General features: G+C 40.2%; 2 protein-coding genes across 2 annotated transcripts; one reads left to right on the forward strand and one right to left on the reverse strand.

Annotated features, from left to right (window-relative positions):
- Positions 1-1,124: 1,124 nt before the first annotated feature.
- LOC141736293 (granzyme A-like) lies at positions 1,125-7,855 on the reverse strand. Its single transcript, XM_074570251.1, has 4 exons — positions 7,799-7,855; positions 5,000-5,147; positions 2,884-3,147; positions 1,125-2,158 (listed from the first exon to the last, which is right to left on the reverse strand). Exons 2-4 carry the CDS (start codon positions 5,063-5,065, stop codon positions 1,997-1,999), a joined length of 492 nt encoding a protein of 163 aa, XP_074426352.1. The 5' UTR covers positions 5,066-5,147; positions 7,799-7,855; the 3' UTR covers positions 1,125-1,996.
- Positions 7,856-12,758: 4,903 nt separating this feature from the next.
- On the forward strand, positions 12,759-17,930 carry LOC141736150 (granzyme A-like). The gene is made up of 5 exons (XM_074569912.1): positions 12,759-12,819; positions 13,532-13,679; positions 15,298-15,436; positions 16,125-16,397; positions 17,179-17,930. The coding sequence occupies exons 1-5, from the start codon at positions 12,759-12,761 to the stop codon at positions 17,335-17,337; spliced, it is 780 nt and encodes a 259-aa protein (XP_074426013.1). The 3' UTR covers positions 17,338-17,930.
- The last annotated feature ends 593 nt before the right edge of the window (positions 17,931-18,523 follow it).

Here is an 18,523-nt window from a genome sequence, read left to right on the forward strand (position 1 = left end):
CGGTGCTAGGGAAGACTTCCCTCCTGTTGCATGTGAATGGAATAAAGACTCAGCTGGCCTGAGGGTGGACAGAAAATGAGCGAAGGTTACTGCTTGGCTCTCTGCTCCTGCGCCTCCGCAAGAACAGGCCAAGGCCAGGCCGGGACGTCATCCTGTGGGTAGGCCCGGCTCAGCAGGACCCATGGCGGGCAGGGCCAGGCTGAGGGCGGCTGGAGACCGGCCCTGCCGTGGTGTTGCTGGGGCAGGGGCTGATGACCGTGGGGACTGATGTGGGTTGTGGGCTGGGGGTTGGTGTGGGGGGGAGCCCCAGGGGGTGGGCAGGTGCAGGCAGGCCTAGTGGTGCCCTGGGGGCATGGAAGTAGTGCCCTTCCACCTGCCACATCGCCCATGGAAGTGAAAAAGATGCTGTAATTGAAGTAAAGTCATCACAGGAGATCACACACACCAAGTCCAATATCTGAACTGTAACTAACCTGCTGGCTTATGGTTTCCAGACTCTATCACCCATTATTCCCCATCAGTGACTGAGATAGAGCCACCATTCACATGGACAGAGCAAACGAAATCTTTGCCTCCGAGATGTTAAACACCAATTAGTTATAATTGAGCTGTGGGATGTGAAAACTCTCCTGTGGGATGGACAGAAGGATGTCCTTGCTGTCATTTACCTTACAAAGGTAAAAGGGACTAATTTGTGTTTGCAACTTCCTCTGAGACCCCCAGCTGAAAAGTGTTAAGAGCGGTATATTATTCTTTCCACTTTTATATCACTTCCCCTTTTTTCCCAGTTTCTGACTGTGTTCCAGGCCTGACCCAATTCTGACTGGCACCTCTAAAGATCTTCCCATCACCTCCACTGAGAACTGGATCAAGGCCCCCCTAGCCCACATGGGCAGGCTTTATGGCAGCACTGCCAGCCCAGCTCTGTGGTGTGCGTTTGCCCCAGCACCTGCACAGCCTTCACCAGACAGGGCTCGCTCCGCTCAGCGCAGTGACACGGCTGCCGGGCAATAATCAAGGACAGTGTGTTGATCTGTTAGAGTTATTTATTCATGCCTCTGCAACAAAGCTTACAGTAGTTGGTACATATTACTCCAATAACCAAAGAAGCAGACAAGCCCAGCAGATGGCCACTTCTAAACTGCTGGCAAAAAAAGACTTTGAGAATATTAGGACGATAATGGGAATACACCAAGCTAACCACAGGCTTCTTCAGAAACACATCAGGTCTTTCTGTTAGTAGAGTTCTGTTGAAATCCATAGCAAAATTCCTGTTTGTTTTGACAGATGTTACACAGGCACTGTGCTAGAGAAGTGTAATTACTCCCATTGCAATCAGTATTTATACTTTTTTCAACAGACCATTCGCCGAAAGGGTGAGATCATGAACCAAGCTGTGAGAATAGATGATTTTGTTGATTTGATCACAAAAAAAAAAGGAAAAGTAATCTAGAAAAAAGAGATTATTTTTTCTCCTCTCTCATAATTGAAGATCAATTGGAAAAATATTTATCTATTTCATACTTTAACTCTTTGAAAATTAATTTAACAAATATTTAGTAACAGAGAATTGAAGTATTTGGTTTTGAATAATGTCACAGCAAAATATTTGAACACTTAACGCTTTTGTTCTGTTTTTTCTCATTCATCAGACATCTCATTCACTATCACTGAAATTGAATTTTTCTGTAAGTACACGTTCAAAAATGTTGCCTTATCCCAGGCACAATGAACAAGGTGAGCCGTACTTTCCCATCACACTAAGAAGTAGGGCGAAATCCAAAACAAATTGTGTTATCTAAGAGGCAGTTTCCTACTAAAGATGAATAAACATGTTATCTGTACAAAGGGGAATATTTTGAACTGTTCTTATAAAGCTGTGGCAATGTTAGTAAAGCTGTACAGCTGGGATGTGCTCTTTAAAGGTGGCGCACTAAAGCAGCAGCATCTACTTCTAATGCACAGCACAGTATTTATTAAAACTGTTTTGCCTGTCTCATTGATCTCTGTGAAGGGAAATTATTTTTTTTATCCAGTCAATATATTCTTCAGTCAGGCGTGTATAAACTCCAGGCATGTTTCTGCTTCCACATCTTTTTCCAAAAGAAACGATCCCACTGTATTGATCAGCACAGATTAACGGCCCACCTGAATCTCCCTGGAACACAAAATAGAAGACACTATCAATGTGTGTTCACTGCTCTCCAGAGGAGCATGCAGTGCCACCTGCAGTGCATAAGCATGTTTGAAAATGTTGCTTCCAACCCGTTCCAATTTAGGAAATTAACCAGTTGGTTTATGTCACTTCATGGGAGTTGGGTGAGGTAAAAGGAGGGGTTGCTTTTCAAGCCTGCGGGAGCCTTTGATGTAAATGCTGTAGATCAGCATAGTGCTGTCATAATTCTATTTCAAAAGGTATTTTTTCATTGTTGATATATATTGTTTCTCACTTCTTTAGCAATTTGCCCTTCTGGACTCGTCACAGAAGAAAGACATCAAAAGCAAGATCCAAACAGTACTTTTGAGTTTACAGTTAATTCTGCACTATTCAGATGACAACATCTGAAAAGGATCAAATGATTTAGACCCTTAAAATTCTTTTTTTTCTCTGACAACTACAGGTTGTGCCTAAGGAGAGCACCTTAGCTAAAGAAGTGCACCTGAAGTTAACTGATATAATCCCAGACCCAAATTCTCATACTTTTGATCTTGTTGTGTACACTGACCTAAACTACTCAAAGTTTTAACACTTCTTTTTCACACCCGTGGTTAAAATCACTGTGAATCTGATCAGCCTCATCAGTCTAGCACTGCGTTGTTCCCTGCAAAAAGGGCACTATTGTTAAAAGCACATCCCCTCCTCTTTGTAACTTTGCTTCTTACCTCGCAAGCATCTGCCTTTGAAAATTTTTTCCCTACAGCACACAACATGTTGCTGGTTATTTTTGTGTACTTTCTATATTTGCTTTCACAGCTTTTTCTACCAACAATTTTAAGAGTTGTTTCACGAAGATATTCTGATGGCTTTCCTGAAGATGTGAGTCCCCAGCCGGCCACTTTGCACGTTGTGCCAGGTTTGATATCTTCATAATAGTCAGGCAGAGACAAAGGTTCCACATATTTATTCTGCTTTGCAATACCACTCAGCTGGAAAAAAAGAAGAAAAAAAAATGTTTTCTCATGCAGAAAGGAAGGAAAGTATAACCTAGTTTCAATTCACATTTAGTCTCATTCTACCAGTACATTCCTTATAAATCCCTTTTCAATATTTAGGAACTGATCCTGAGCTTAATTGCCCTTCTGCAAATCCAAAGGAATTTCTCTGGTGCTTGTATAGCAATTCCCTATCTATGGCAGCAGTAGTGAGTTCAAGCCCAACTTCCCATTGATTACAGCAGTAAATTAAAAACCTGCACAGGAGTTAGGCTGTAGGATCTCTGTCCTATTCAAGAACCTAACCTGCCACTGAAATTCTGTGTTGAAATCAACTCTGGTGTTCAACTGACACAAAGAAAGGTCTCAAAGCACAGCAAATGTACCCAGGAACAAAGATGAAAACAAAAGCAATAACCAATTAGACATGACAGCAGTGACATAATTGGGGAAAAATGAGGTCTTATACTCTTCAGACTGCAAAGTTTTTGCTCTGAGAGTCCAAAAGGGCTTAAATGATCCACACTCTCAGTGTTTTGTTGGCCTTTACCTGAAAGACTCTTCCTTCAGAAGAGGCCAATTTAAGCCTACAAATGAAAACATAGCAAAACACTAACTTATATCTTCAGTGTGCTTGGTAAGGGCTCACAGCTACTACACAGACGTTTTCTGTTTTACACATGATCACCGCACCATGATGTGTTTCACAGGTGGTTATAAATGTTGCTGAATGGTTGTCAGTTAAACAATTCTGCCTTTTTACCTTTTAAAAAAGGCACTCCAACAAATCACAAGTTTATCCAAAAAATCCTTACAGTTTATTATCGCCAGTGCTGGTGCGAATTTCCAAAGATGAAAAGTTCATCCCAGGTCACTTAGTACCCCATTACAGCAGAAACGTAGAGACAGAAGGTAAGCCCTAGTATGCTTTCTTCATTATCACAGGTGTAACATTAAAGCACAGACTGAATAAAAATCCATCCATCCAAGATTTCTTAAGCATCATACTGAAGTCATAAGGTTTCTGAAGGTATAGCCAAGGTGAAGTACAAGTCTTATCTTTCTCAGGGACTTTGGATCAGCACTGAAACTGCTGGTACCAGGAAGGAAGTCCTCCGGAACGATTTGACCATCTACAGGTTCCCCCCCTACAGACTGCCCTCTCCCTACTCAAAACACCGATGGCTGCCTCCATGTCAGTCTCAGTGCTGGATTAACAGAGTTCTCAGTGCAGGGACATGGGAGGCATGAGCCAGGCTGAGCAGGAACTGGTATGCAGGAAATTCTTACAGCCCTGCCCCACTTTGTCAACCAGGATGATAAAGTTGGTGAGGACATCTTTCCATGCTTCATTCTGTGGTATCCTGAGCCTTCTTCACTATGTGACCGCTCTGAGCTCCTGGAGCTGAAATCATCTATCTATCTCCAGTATTATCCATACTTTTACTTTATGTGGTTACCCCAAATAATTAGCAGTTAAGTTTCATCCCCATTTTTGCTTAGTCCAGCACAAGGTATCACTATCACATGACCCAGACTCCATTGCACACATCACTTCAGCACTGCCTTTGAAAAATTACTAAAGAATGCTTTTGTGGGTTTTGGAGAGGTTGCTGCAGTGAGTGGGTTAAAGGGAGTTTTAAAGCACAGAATGGGCTTGACATGTCATCCTTGCTCACAGTGCCAGTGATCCTGTAACCTTATCTAGATTAGTACAACCAAAAGCAGGGTGTCTTTTGACATTGTTAAGCTATCTAAACAGTGCACTCTTCAATATCAAAGAATAGCCAAAATGATCATCAGCAAAACTCCTTTTATAATAATACAACAGTAATTAACACAATACCTTGAGGAGCATTATATCATTTTCCTTGGAAGATCTGTCAAACTGAGGATGCGGAAAGTAGTGCATAACCTTAAATATCTGTTGTTCTTTTTCAGCTTTGGATGCTTGATGGGCTCCAAGAACAACTCTAACTTCTGATTTGTTTAATCTGTAATTTAAAGGAAGTACAGGCAGAGAAGGTCACTACTGGAACTAAGCAACATCTCTAAAGATAGTCAAAAGACATGTAACATAACACTCACAATTTAGTTTTACAATAACATTATTAAAACATAGGGAAAGATATTGTTCATTTTGGTGTTTTGACATGAGCTTGTATTTTCCTGTACAAAGTAATATTTCTTTACTGTAAATATATTTTGATGAAATAATGGTGATAGCTGTCCTTCAGGGATTTCCAGAGTTTGGAATTATTTTCATGAAAAAGCCCGCTGCTTTTTAAGGAGAGTTCCTTGCACAAGGACTGCTGGTACTGATGCTTTTCATTAATCTTTTAATGGTCTCCTTCAGACTTAAGACCTAATCCTGCAAATGACTGAAATGTGCCTGACTAATAGCATGTAGGTTGTCTTCTTGACATTAATGGGATGTCAGTACACACATTGATACTTAATACTCATTCTAAGCATTATGCATACAGGTAAGTGCTCTGCTAAAGTGGACATCTTTAATACTAATAAGAGTTTTGTCCTTAACTTGACTAAATACAGGATTCAGAGGACTCAGCCCATTAAGGAAGAAGCATGTGTGTTGCCTAACTCAAGACACCCTTATAGCGAATATTAAAAAAGGAGACTACTAAAATCCAAAGAGAGTTATATATCCAGTTCCTGCTAATAAACAGTAAGAGTTAAGCAACTCATAAATCTCCCTCTCCCCCAAGCTCTCAAAGTATCATCAGAAATTTATTTATTATAGTTTGCATTTCTTCATTTTGCCCTGCTAAACTTAATGCAGCCCACTAAGAGGACATTGCCAGGAAGCACACTGCTGTTTTCCTGTGCTTCATCTTCAGAACATAATCTCACTACACACAGGACAACTTATTCAGGCCATAATGAAGACTTTATCAATCCAAACACAAAAAATAATATTTTCTTCAGTCCAGCTGCATGTCTCACTGAAAGATACAATTCTTTTATTTGTACATGAATGCTTGCTTGTGAAAATAGCTGCAAAGTCGGTGCTGGATCCTAGAAAATTCTCTTTTTATCTACAAAGCACAAAGCACACTTACACAGTGAGAATGATACAAGACTCACAAAACTCCATCCCAGGAACTCTTTCATGTAACATCCCCAATAGAGGTGCAACTGCTGGACTTGTAGAAAGCTCAGGGAATTGGCCACTGTGCATACAGAGAAGATTGGGGTGGGGGACAGGGAGGGAACAAAAAAACCCACTGCCACCTCATCCTAGTCTCTGACAGGTTGTTTGCGGGCCACACAGAAATTCATGTTTCTCGATTCATGCTATTTTCTTTAAGACAAAAATTATTTCAGAAGTGATTATCACAAAATATTCATTAGTTAGGAAGGCTTACATGCACTGCAATTGCACCTGCTAAGAATGCTAGACATAGCATAGGGATGGGTGGGTTTTGTATGGGCATCATCATACAGCTCAGGACAAGGAGACCAGAAAGATGTTGTTTCAGTTTGCCCAAGTGACAAAGAGTCAAAGGCAGACCAAACCGATGTGTTTGTTAGAAAACCAAACCAGTGACCACAGCACACTCTCCGGAGGACCAGAGACAATCAGTGCCCTTTCCACTGAATATCCCAACTCTAAATTTTTATAACTATAACTGACTGGATATGTCTGACCCATTGACTGAAGAGTGAGACTCCAGCTCCCATCAAAAAATCCCTTAATTCCAAGGAGCAAGGCTTGGCTTTTGTTTTGTAAAAGTCCAAAACAGCACGTGCTAGGTGTGAATATTTCTACCCTTACAAAAAACGCAACCAAACCTGATTCAGATGAAGAAGTGTGAAAGCCAAATTCACTTAGAAAGAAGGTGCTGTACCCTTTATTTCAGGCTAACTGACAGAAGAAGACTGGCTGAGCTGGCCCCACTGAGTTTGAGGAGGTCGTGTTTGCAGAGGTTTATTGTAATTGGTTTGGTTTTAGTTACTCAAAATACAGAAAAAAAAAATATAGAACTAAAATACTATTTAGAGAACATTTTAGCAAAACCAGGGCATTTTACTTCCTAACATGAACAGTAGATGTCCTCCTCACCCTGAGCCAGCTGTTCAACAGCTATGCCAGCCTTGGGGTATCCCCCTGGGGAAGGGGTGCTTGTGCTCACATTTGACTTGTCAAAAGGAAAAGGCTCCTTGTCACAGTCTTAACTGACATTCAGTTTTTGTAAGCCCAGGTCACTTAAAACGGGATGAATAGTGTTTCCATCTAATTCAACTTCCTCTCCCAGGTTGTTTTAGTGCTTAGTCCCAGGCACACAGGTAAGATTTGTTTAAAGCACTTTGGAATATATCCCCTTCTCTAAGACAATGCTGTTACAGATGCATAAATAATTAATTTGGTCTTTTATCAGCACAGTCTGTATCCTGTAACATTGGCAATGTCTGGCTAATGAAGCTAACTGTACACAATGCAGATCAGTAGTTTACAAAACAACTTAAAACAGAATGACAAGTTCTTAGATTAGTTTAATGAAAGAACTACAGCTTTTAACAATTCTTAAAAAATCAACACCCACCTTTCTTTACTCACTGGCTTGCAAACTATGCCCCACCTCAATGAAGAGTTAAAATTGCCCCAGTGTAAGATACTTACTCGCAATGCGCTGCTGTCAAAACCCATTGCTTTTCCACAAGAGCTCCTCCACACACAGTTAAATTCTTTCTCTGGATAGCAGCCATATAAGGCCAGGAATGAGGATGCACAACACATCCTCCAATAATGTCCATGCAGCCATCTGAAATACAACAGAAGTGCAATTATGTTATGTGTTACCCAGGGGAAGAGGGATTTGGATATTTTTGTCCTGAGAGGAGTACCTACATCTCGGGAGTAGGATAACAGTAATTAGAGAGAGCAAGAGAGCTGGCAGGTGGCTTGTCATAGCTGCTGCTCTTTACTGACAAGAGCATTGTAAATTTCGATATAGTCTTTTCTATTTAAATGTCCCCTACAGGAAATGGTGGTTGAAATGTTTTATGAATAGCTCCCTCTCTTGAAGTTTCCCTTTACATCATCATTAATATTGCATTATTTTAACTGCAGCTTGGTTCTTTTAGGATCTTTCTTCAGGTTCTTTAAAACCTGATTGTTTCTTGAATCCTCAACATGTGTCAATATTAATTGGTCCAAGTCTTACAGGAACTTCAGCAGCTTCTCACAACAGGTATTATATTAGAAAACAAATGCATAAGAAAATTCCTGAGCATTACATGGGATGAATGTATAATAAAACCTATTTGTGCCAGAGAATTCAACGCTGTTTCAACTTTAAAGAAAAAAAAAAGGAAATACATTAGAAGAATGAAACTGGACATCTTTAAGCAGGTGAACAAATGGAATAATGAATAAAAGGGCCTGAAAAGGCTTCACAGAACACCAGTGAGAGGGAAAACTCAGGGCATGTAGAGTAAAAAAGTAATTTCCAAATTGTGGACCAAGATGCAGCAGTAGCCAGCAAATTCTCCGCAGAATTATACTGCCCAGGTAACATTTTCCATTGAAAGGCTAAAAAAGATTCATAAATGAAGTTTATGAGAGCCACTGAGAATTGGCAAGCATCTGTTGTCTGGTGAGTTTAGGAACATCTGACACAAAAGACGAGCTACACACATAGAGTGGTATTTTCTCAGCAATCATTTTTGAGGGTGCAGGATTCAGATGCAGAAAATCCTAGAGCATGCAAGTGTCAAATGCAAACAAAATATCTAATCAGTGTTCACAAGAAAAAGACAAAAAGACGCAGTGGTGAGAGAGACATTTCTGTTTTGCAAACCTCTGTGTCTGCATCTATGTTTTGCACGCCTTGCTGGTAAACCACTACAAAAAAAAGGCATGCCCTTGTGTGAAGAACTTAAAAAACCTGATATGATCTTAAGTGCTTTTAGAATCAGAAATGTAACTTGCCCAATACAGCTAGATCTCATTTTTATTCATCGTTAGCAAAGAGCAGCTCTCCAGATTGTTGAATGAGATTATAGCATTGCAATGCTTATTTCTATGGCACAGAATCTTACAAGTTATAACCCAGTTTGAAAACGTATGTGATGCAACATAATGTAACACATTTCGTATTTCAGAAGACTCTTTCAAGGCTCTTTTAAAAGAAAACATATGACACTTAGAATTCATTAGCTCATAAAAGAGACAGATCAAGTTACCCCAAAACCACTCCCCATCCTCCAGTTAATCCTGGGATTATTCACCCTCTGGAGGTTATCTCTGCAAAAAAGGCTCCTAAAGGCATGATTATGTTTGAGTCCTTTATGGCTTTGCCCTCCCGCTAAGTGGCTAGCTTAGAAAGCAGAATAAGGGACAAAATGGGCAACGGGCCCACGTTCTGACCAGAAAAGAGAAGGCTTGTGTTTCCAGAGCATAACATCTAATGCCGTTTTCTTTCTGCCAAGTACATTCAACTTCAGAGAAGTAACATTGATTTGCTAAAAAGCTTTGAGGACTCTCTGAGTTAACTGTATCTACTTGTATTTCTGTGCTACTACATTTTTCGTAGATATCACACAGTAAATAGGTGAAAACAGGGAAGCTGAGCAAATAGCTGAGGCAGAAAAGACAACAGGTAAACATCATGAGACACTGGTATCCAATAAGAAAGTAAAGTAGGCATTCCCAGGATACATCCTGTCCCTTCCCCAGTGAGGCCCCAGGAGTGCATCCCCTAACCACTGAGGGATGTGTCCAGGCAAACACACCAGAGTGGGGTTGGGGATGGGGTGGCCCAGGGAGGAGACAGGCAAGGCACTCCACCTCTGCCTCACTGTGCTCCCGGCAGCTGCCTGCCCTGCTCCGCTCTCCTGCTGTCTCTTCCCCAGCCCTGGGGCTGAGCTAGGACCCTGCCTGAACTTGGGCACCTAACAGCTCTGCAAGGTTTAGAGCTGCGGTTTAAATTGGTCTCCTGGATTGGTCTCCTAAAATCACACCTGATGTTCACTTTTAGCACCACAGAAAGCAGCATGAAGCAAAAAGGAGCACAGTCACTGAGAAAGCAAAATGATCAAAACGACTGAGTATGAGATAAGGGACCACAGAACGTGATACAGTACAGAACAGAGCTGAAAGTGATCCACCGACCCATGGGCTTAATGCCCATGGGAAATTTCCTGAAAAGCAAAGGCTAGAAATAGAAGCTGGGTAGACTCGATGTTCTTTTACTCAGGCAGTGGTTTCTGCTGAGAAACTGGCTATGCCTTGTGGGCACTGCAGAGGAAAAGAAGGAGCATCTTGCTTACATATGTAAGTCCTCTTGAAGACCAATTGCTTATGCAGCAGAGGATCTAATAAAAGAATTTGACAGTGCACTCAAATAGAGAGCGAAGTTTTGCTTTGAGGTTTCCCTTTACATGCCAAAGGCAAATAAAATCTAAACTTGACCATAATTAACTTATTGCCATAGCCAAAGGAGCCCGGTCAACTTTTTGTTCACCCTAAAATTTGATGTCAATTTTTCAGTCTCCTTACAGAAGTTAAAAGCTGAAGAGGACACTCTGACAGAAGCATTTGGGTACAAAATTAAAGGCTGATTATGTGCATATCAATCTGATCTTTAAAACCTGTGCAATCAATCTTAGGACTATGTGATAGTCAGAGACGATGCTCAGAAAGAGCTTGCACAGAAAGTGATCAGTTGTTATCAAACAGTATTTTAGACTGCATGTTCCTAACTCTAATTATCAATGTAAATGGTATCTCTCAGGATTAGAGGGGATTTTTTAAAAGGCACGGGCATGCTAATACCTGTGGAGTTACAGAAAAATACCTTTAGAAGTAAGTCAGTTTAGAAGCAAATAGAAGTGCATTTATATATTGAAAAAACATAAACAGGCTATAGAAGATTTGTTTTTAGATAGGCATATGTAGGCATAGATTTATCTCCGTTGCCTGGAAAACTCTAGGATTATTCGCTAATGTTTTATTCTGTGTCTCCCAAATAGGCTTTTCTTGAAATTACATCAGGTAAACAGAGGATAACACGTACCAAACCTCTTCTCACTACACACAGTACCGCATATAGGAATATCAAAGTATGAATCATTGTAGTACTATGCATTTAAGAAGGTCTCAGTGCACAGGATTTTTGCTCAGAAGTGCTCATCCTGATCATGTCTGCGCACAGTCCAGAGAGGAAACAGCTTCAATATGGTATTGATACAGCTTCAATACAGTATGAAATCAGATGTTGGCAACTATTTATAAGCGATAAATGAAGAACAGTACCTATGATACCTGGTGATACTGTGTTCAGGAGAACACTGGTAAAAAAAATAATGCCAGTGATACAAACTGCTGATAGTTAGGGATGTGCAAGTTGTGAGGAGAAAAGTGAGAGAAAATTAAAAGCCTGGTGCGGTTTTGCAGTGCATAAAGTTGTCACCACGTCACTCTGACTAACCACTGCAGTGACAAAGAGCTCTGCTATCTCTAAAATAGCTCCACATCTGCCTTGCTCAGAGAAATCACCAACAATTACCCTCTGTCCCAGAAAGGAGGGCAATGCCAAATTTGAGCCAGCTGTCTGTCCCAGGACTTCTACAGGTAAAACTCACATCAGGCTGGGCCAACTGGCCTCAAAGATGCAACACAGACAGAACGCAGAATTTTCCTGCAGGCTCACTGTAGTGGGGCTCAAGTGTTCAAGAAACCTTCCAGGCTGTGTTGTAGTGACACTTCACTGAATGTGCTTAGTTAGTTAATATTTGATAGAATATTTGATATTCCAAATTATTTAATATTGATGGAGGTTATTTCTATTATTTGGGTATATATTTGGAAGTAGGGAGCTGTGCCTTTACAAGGCTCTATTAAGATTTATTCAGTTTTCAGGACTCAATTCAGTTGCCTAATTTAGTGACATTTGAGATACACTGGGTTTCCCAGATATAGGCACAGGGCTGGGAAATCTGACACAGCATCTACAGAAGACCTCTGTATCAGGAGGCAGATCTAAGACACCTTAAGACACTTTAAATGGCATTACACCCTTAGCTCTGGGCCACTAAATCACACTCAATGCTATATAGATGATCATCCAGTGCAAAGCTAATGAGGTAGGATCAAAAGCTGAAAGGAGCAGGTATCAGATTCCTTGGCTTTAAGGGGCTCCTGAAGAGCACAGATAACTCCCTAATGGGGAATGGGTTGGTGTTCATCTCTGACCTGGAGGCCACCTGGGGTGTCTAGAATGAAACTGTATCTCTTCATGTGGGCAACTGAATCAAGCCTAAATTTATGTGAGCCCAGTCCCACTGTGTAACTGGACACATAGTGCCTTGCAAGGTTTTCACCCCCAGTACTCGTATATTAGCTCTCTGCAAATGCTACAGAGAGAACATGAAGGGGGGCAGATCCCGTCTTCACACCACAACAGATCATGCAATTTCTCACTAACACCTCTGCGGTAAGCTACATTGTTGGGGAGATTTTTTGCCTTTGTCACAGTTACAAATGTCGAATGTCCTTAAGAGGAAAAACAAAACCCACATCCTTTCCATTGAGATATATATATTGAACAGTGACTAAAGGGGAACACCAGACAGAAATCATGGGAGCCTTCCTCACTTTGTCCACCTCTGCTGTTGTCATTCTCCTGGTAATTTGTAGAGGTAAGTGCCCAGTTTGATCCTTTTGAAGGTAAATGCTGATGTACAGAGTTCCAGTTAAGCCAACATGTATCAATGTAAAGGAAGTAGACACAATTATTATTTGAGTTCTTATTATTAGCTCCTTTCCACTGTCTGCATGCATTTGGTCCTTTGTACAAACAAAATAATTTCTGAATGAGTTGGATTAATTAAAGTTGCACAGAGGACAGGCTATTTGGAGGTGTTCAGAGGAGTTAACATAATATTTATCTGAGGCATACATATACATTAATCTTTTGATTTTCTGTTTTTCTGAAAAACAGGTTCATGTAATGTGACTTACACTATGTAGCCCAGTTTCCAGGTGTCCGCATAAGTCACATATTGTACAACATTTATCATGTAGCAAATATGAGTTTGTTACTCACAATAAAAGCTAAGAAATCAACCATAGCAGCAAACTTCAGGAAAAAATCTGTTCAAAAGCAACAATAATTTGGTGTTTTTCTTGTCAAAGTTCACCCCACTGACCTAATTTTTGTCCCATCGAAACACAGAAGTAGTACTGCCGAGCAATTTCAAGTGTCTGCCCTGAAGACCAGTATTGGTACATATGTAAACACTTGTGTCTGTATATTTGTAATTAAATAAACTGTTTTTTCTAAGAGAGTTTGAGTCTCTTACAGTATTTGTTAGCCCAGCTGTGTGTATTGTGGCTTATTTTTATTTTTAGGTTTCTGTGTGGATATCATTGGAGGAGCAGAAGTAGCACCACACTCGAGACCATTTATGGCCCTAATCCAAGGAAAACAAGAAAACCTTATTTGCGGAGGAGCTTTGATCAAGGCAAACTGGGTGTTAACAGCTGCCCACTGTAACGTGTAAGTTCTGATTCAGAGATTGTCTTTAGTGAGTATTTAGTGCCTCTGTTCAAGAAGGAAAGTTAATTTCACTGGTGATTTTGTGCACTTAACATGACCATGACCACGTTCTGATGACTGTGTTTTATAATTTATATTGATAAATATGCTTCACTGAGTAAAAAATAATAACAAGGAATACTGATTTTCACTGTTTCTGAAGAGATATTTTACAAGCTTCTAGCTGCATGCAAGCACAGAATAGCAACAATGAAGTAGTGAATTTGGGGGAAGGGCTCTTTCTCAGGCAACTAGGCCAGAAGACTGGCCAGTTTAAATAGCTGCTCAGAAAACAGGAATAAATCCTTGTCATTTTATTCTGTAAAAGATATGCAGTTCACCACAGAAAGAGACAGCAGGCAGTTATACAGGAGCAAAAATCCTCCAGACAGATGAGAGGAGACACTGAGAGATGGGTATGCCAGCCAACCTTTCTTCTTCCTGTCTGACTCAAAATACAAATGGATGTTTGGCCCCACAGAGTCCCTCAGTGAGGCAAGACATGAGGTTTAAATGACACATCCTACCCCTTGCCTTTGCGAGGAGGACTGGAGCTGCTGCTGAGCCAGACCTCCAACAAGCTCTGTCAATGGCCTGCCCAGGACCAGTGAATCACTGGACTCCGCAGACAGCAGAGAAATGTATCCATCTCTCCCGTCCCCGTCCAAACAAGGAGATATACGGGACCTACTACACAGAGAGCACAGGGCCCAAAAGCTGTCATATTAACATAAGGTAAAGACTGTTCCAAATCAGATCACATTGAAGAGAAAATACAATAAATAATTAACCTAATGTTGCTCAGTCAACAGTCCAACAGATCGTAATAGCTGAAGGAAAGGAGCAATCTCTTCCTCAGGGTTGTGTTCGCTGCAGTAAGTTGCAAATGAGGGCCAACCTACATATCTGCTCAAAGAATATTCTCCCATTCAGCTGTAACGAACACTGTTCTCCCACAAACAGCTATACCTGTGGTCTGATATAAAAGTCTTGCTTGACCAAAGAGTGACAGATCCCTGGTTTCTATACCAGAGAGCCCCGGCAGGCACAATTGTCATCACTTCCGTATCTAAGTTGCAAAACAAGTTAGAGAAAGGGAATGAGCTACATCTCACATGGACTCAGAAAATGGTGTTGAAATGGTGTTAAGGCAAAGCAACGATACAATTCAATCCAGTCATGTTGATCTCTGAACTAACAGTGCTGTGAGCTATTCTCCTAAATTTTCAGCACAAATTGCAGGGGGCACGGATGGTGAGACCACTACCAACAGCAAAGCTGCTCTATCCACCCCTCATTCAGTTCCCAAAGGGAAACAATAGGGGTAGGTTCAGAATGAAGTATCTGAACCCTGTCTGTGTTCCTGGGAAGCTGAAAATAGGATAGCATCAATCTTGATTCCCTGAGTGAATTTTTTTAAACTACTTGTAAAATCAGGGTAGTCTTATATTTTTCTAAATTACTGTTGCTTTTCAGGCACAAGAAAACAGATTCTGTAGCAGCTGGGCATTATAGCACCCCAATTAACAGCAAACAATTACAGAGTGAATCCTACTAACCATGTTGTCTCTCTTCTCAGGGAAGGAGCCAAAGTTATTCTTGGAGCTCATTCACAGAAAGCAAGAGAAAGAGAAAAACAGTTTTTTCAGATTGCAAAACGAATTTCCTACCAGTACTACTGTCCCTATTCTAGGGAAAACGACATTATGCTGCTGCAGGTATAGACTTATGCATCACTTATGGAATGCGCATCTTCTATGATGTACCAGTTTCTTCCTTCTTGTGAGGAAGATGTGCCAAGGGAGTTTCTGGTGACCTTTTTTTCTGGGGTGATATAGTCATGTCTGCTAATCTAGCAGACTGGACAACTGGGGATACACCGGGAACTAAGGCAATCAACAATTCCTGTAATGCACGCCAATGCCAGAAGTAGAAAAATTCTGGACCTTGACCAAGATATTTCAATTTCTGGCTTTTCAGTGAAAGATTGTCCACAGAAAGAAGCGTATTTCACACATAGTGTGAAATAATGTGGTTAAAAGTCCTAATGTTCTGTCTGAAAAACAGTTCTAATTAAAAAATTCTGACTTCTCTGATGCTCAATTTTGCCAGCTTCAGTGATTACTGCCATTTTGTCCTCCCAATGGCGTGACAGCCAGAGAAGTAAAATAAGGTATTTTTAGAGCTAATATTTCAGCAGAAGCTAAATGGGTTTTCATGAGACAAAGAATACTCATTTTCCTCATTCTTACATTGGTTACATAAATCCTCTCACAAAGAAATGAGGAATCTCAAAAAGAGATTGCAGTAATCCTCCATTACTATAATGAAAATGATCCAATGGTTAACGTGCAGGGCTTCTGTTAGACTCTGTCCCATAATAACTACTTTCCCTATCTTCTACAGCTTCAGAGAAGAGCAAAAATTAATAAAGCTGTGAATGTCATTGCCCTGCCTACCTCAGATGATGATCTCAAACCAGGAACAATTTGCTCAGTAGCAGGATGGGGACAAACTCACAATCGACCGAAAACGCTTTCTGATACCCTGAGGGAGGTCAATGTCACTGTCATCAGTAGGCAAATCTGCAATGACAACAAACATTATAAAAACAAACCTGTTATAACAGAAAACATGATATGTGCAGGGGCTAAGAATGGAGGAAAGGACTCATGTAATGTAAGTATATTTACTGTCTATATCCAGATAGATTATATTAAAAATAAAATACAAAGTACTACCTTTTACACATTTATAATTTCTGCCTCTCTTCAGTTCAATGAAGAATTTTATTAAAAATGAATGAATTTACCAAGGCTTGTTCTTCTAAGCCTTAAAATTAAAACTTCTGATTGGTAAATTTTCCTTTACAGACTTAGGATACTGTGGTTTTATCCAGGCATGGCAGATAGCTAGTCTCTTCTTCAATAAAACCATTTTAATAGAAAAATCTCCACAAAGTAGATTACGAGCCCATTCTCAAGCACCCAACCTCAAGGGAACAACTTCTCTGATATCAGAAGGGCTTTGAAAGATGTTCTGCTGATAAAAAGCATTTTGACCAGGCCCCAAGTCAAATGCACAACTGCGTAACAACTACCACATTTTAAAATATTTAAATATTGAATTAACAAAGTTACAAAAAAGGTACCAATTTCTAGAGATTTTCTGCTTTTCCAGAGGAAAGTTTCCAGCTTTTTTTTCATATTAAAAAAGATTAACTATTCCTTAGCACAGAGCTAGATTAATTTCACATTACTCGCACTTGAAAGATCAGATTGAAGTCTTTTTTCTTTTTTTGCTAACGAAAATCTTACCTTCTAAGGAGGAAAAAAAAGAAATCCGCAATAGCACCACCTATATTTTTATTTTCTCCATGCAACTGGTGCAAATTCTATTTAAATTAAACATTTTTTAGCTTTTGTAAATTTGAATGACAATTTTCTTTCCCGTTTCCCAGGGGGATTCTGGCGGACCTTTAATATGCAAAAATATGATGAGAGGCATCACTGCTTTTGGGAAGAAAAACAAGTGTGGTACTGTTGATGGCCCTGGTATCTACACTCGACTCACAAAGCAACACCTTCACTGGATAAGGAAAACCATAGGGGGAGCCTAATAGATCAGCTATGACCAAATGATTTCTTACTTTATACTTGGGTAACAATATCTAGTTTTGAAATATGCTTTTAAAAATAGCTTCATTATACTAGTAAAAGAGGTATTGCCACACTGGATTTTAGCAGCTTGATATCCTTGTAGACAAAAATACATATACGTGTTTTAAGAGCAAGATGTGATCTTAACAGGGCCAGAACACAGTGCTCTGCTACAACAGCATTTGTAGCTTATACTGTCAGCCATGGAGTCATTCGACAGGTATTTGTGGCTCAGGTTTCCAACATTCTTGCATTGCACTATGGGACTGAGCTCTACATGGATGAGTATTTCTGACCAAGAATCGAATCCAGCTGTTTCTGCCCTCACTGCACGCTGAGTATATACTGCACTCTTCTGTATCTGCAAGTAACCCTGAAAGCTAGTGCAATGCTAGGTACAACTCCAGACACCTGAAAAACCTGGTAGTTTCTCCACAGCAAAGCTCCTGATTTCGCAGGTGTAGGGGACTGCTAAGCTTCAGAAAATTAAATTTCAGCAACTGCCTTTGATTGTGGGGCATAGTAAGTGTGTATTTCCTGTCTTGTATTTGAAACCTCTAGATTTCATCCTTTTATGTACTTTGCATTTAATAAAGCAATGGCAATGAAAATCTACTGCTTGCAGCTGTCAATTTAAGTGGAAAGCTCTGTCTGTTGCAGTACAGATAGTCTGTGTACATAATGTTTTGTATGTGCAATATGTTTGCAGAATGCATGAAAATCAGCAACATTATGTTAAAGTATCAGACGAAAAGCCATCCTCCAGAGAAATGACAGAACGTGTCTCAGCTGGAGTATCAGTAGGATAAAGTGCTATTCGTAACAAAAAAAAATTTTAATTTTATGATGTCACTACTCCTGTGTCAGATATGCAGTGAAATTTTTAAGTACTTCAACAACCACTTGTTAAACAGCAAACATACCTATTGTGAAAAATGCTTCTGCCCATCTCTGTATTAACACACTGGCACTTATTAACACACATGAGCATTTTCAATGCCATGAACACCTCAAAAGGGCTTGGTTTTATTTTGTGTTGCTTTGGGGGTTTTTTATTCAAAGTAGGCATTAGCTAAGAGAAAGCAGAGAACATTCGAAGGGTGCAGAAATCTTGCATTGATTTTAATTAAAAAATGATTGCTCAGT

This window comes from Larus michahellis, chromosome Z, assembly GCF_964199755.1.
Source record: "Larus michahellis chromosome Z, bLarMic1.1, whole genome shotgun sequence".
NCBI classification, from domain to species: Eukaryota; Metazoa; Chordata; class Aves; order Charadriiformes; family Laridae; genus Larus; species Larus michahellis.

Excerpts from the sequence above, each read along its gene's own strand:
- LOC141736293 (XM_074570251.1), bottom strand. The coding sequence starts at position 5,065 with ATGCACTACTTTCCGCATCCTCAGTTTGACAGATCTTCCAAGGAAAAT. Across the intron at positions 3,148-4,999 it reads ATGATATAATGCTCCTCAAG|CTGAGTGGTATTGCAAAGCA; the intron begins GTATTGTGTTAA and ends CTTTTTTTCCAG. Across the intron at positions 2,159-2,883 it reads CAAAGGCAGATGCTTGCGAG|GGAGATTCAGGTGGGCCGTT; the intron begins GTAAGAAGCAAA and ends TTTGTGTTCCAG.
- LOC141736150 (XM_074569912.1), top strand. The coding sequence starts at position 12,759 with ATGGGAGCCTTCCTCACTTTGTCCACCTCTGCTGTTGTCATTCTCCTG. Across the intron at positions 12,820-13,531 it reads TCTCCTGGTAATTTGTAGAG|GTTTCTGTGTGGATATCATT; the intron begins GTAAGTGCCCAG and ends TTTTATTTTTAG. Across the intron at positions 16,398-17,178 it reads GAGGAAAGGACTCATGTAAT|GGGGATTCTGGCGGACCTTT; the intron begins GTAAGTATATTT and ends CCCGTTTCCCAG.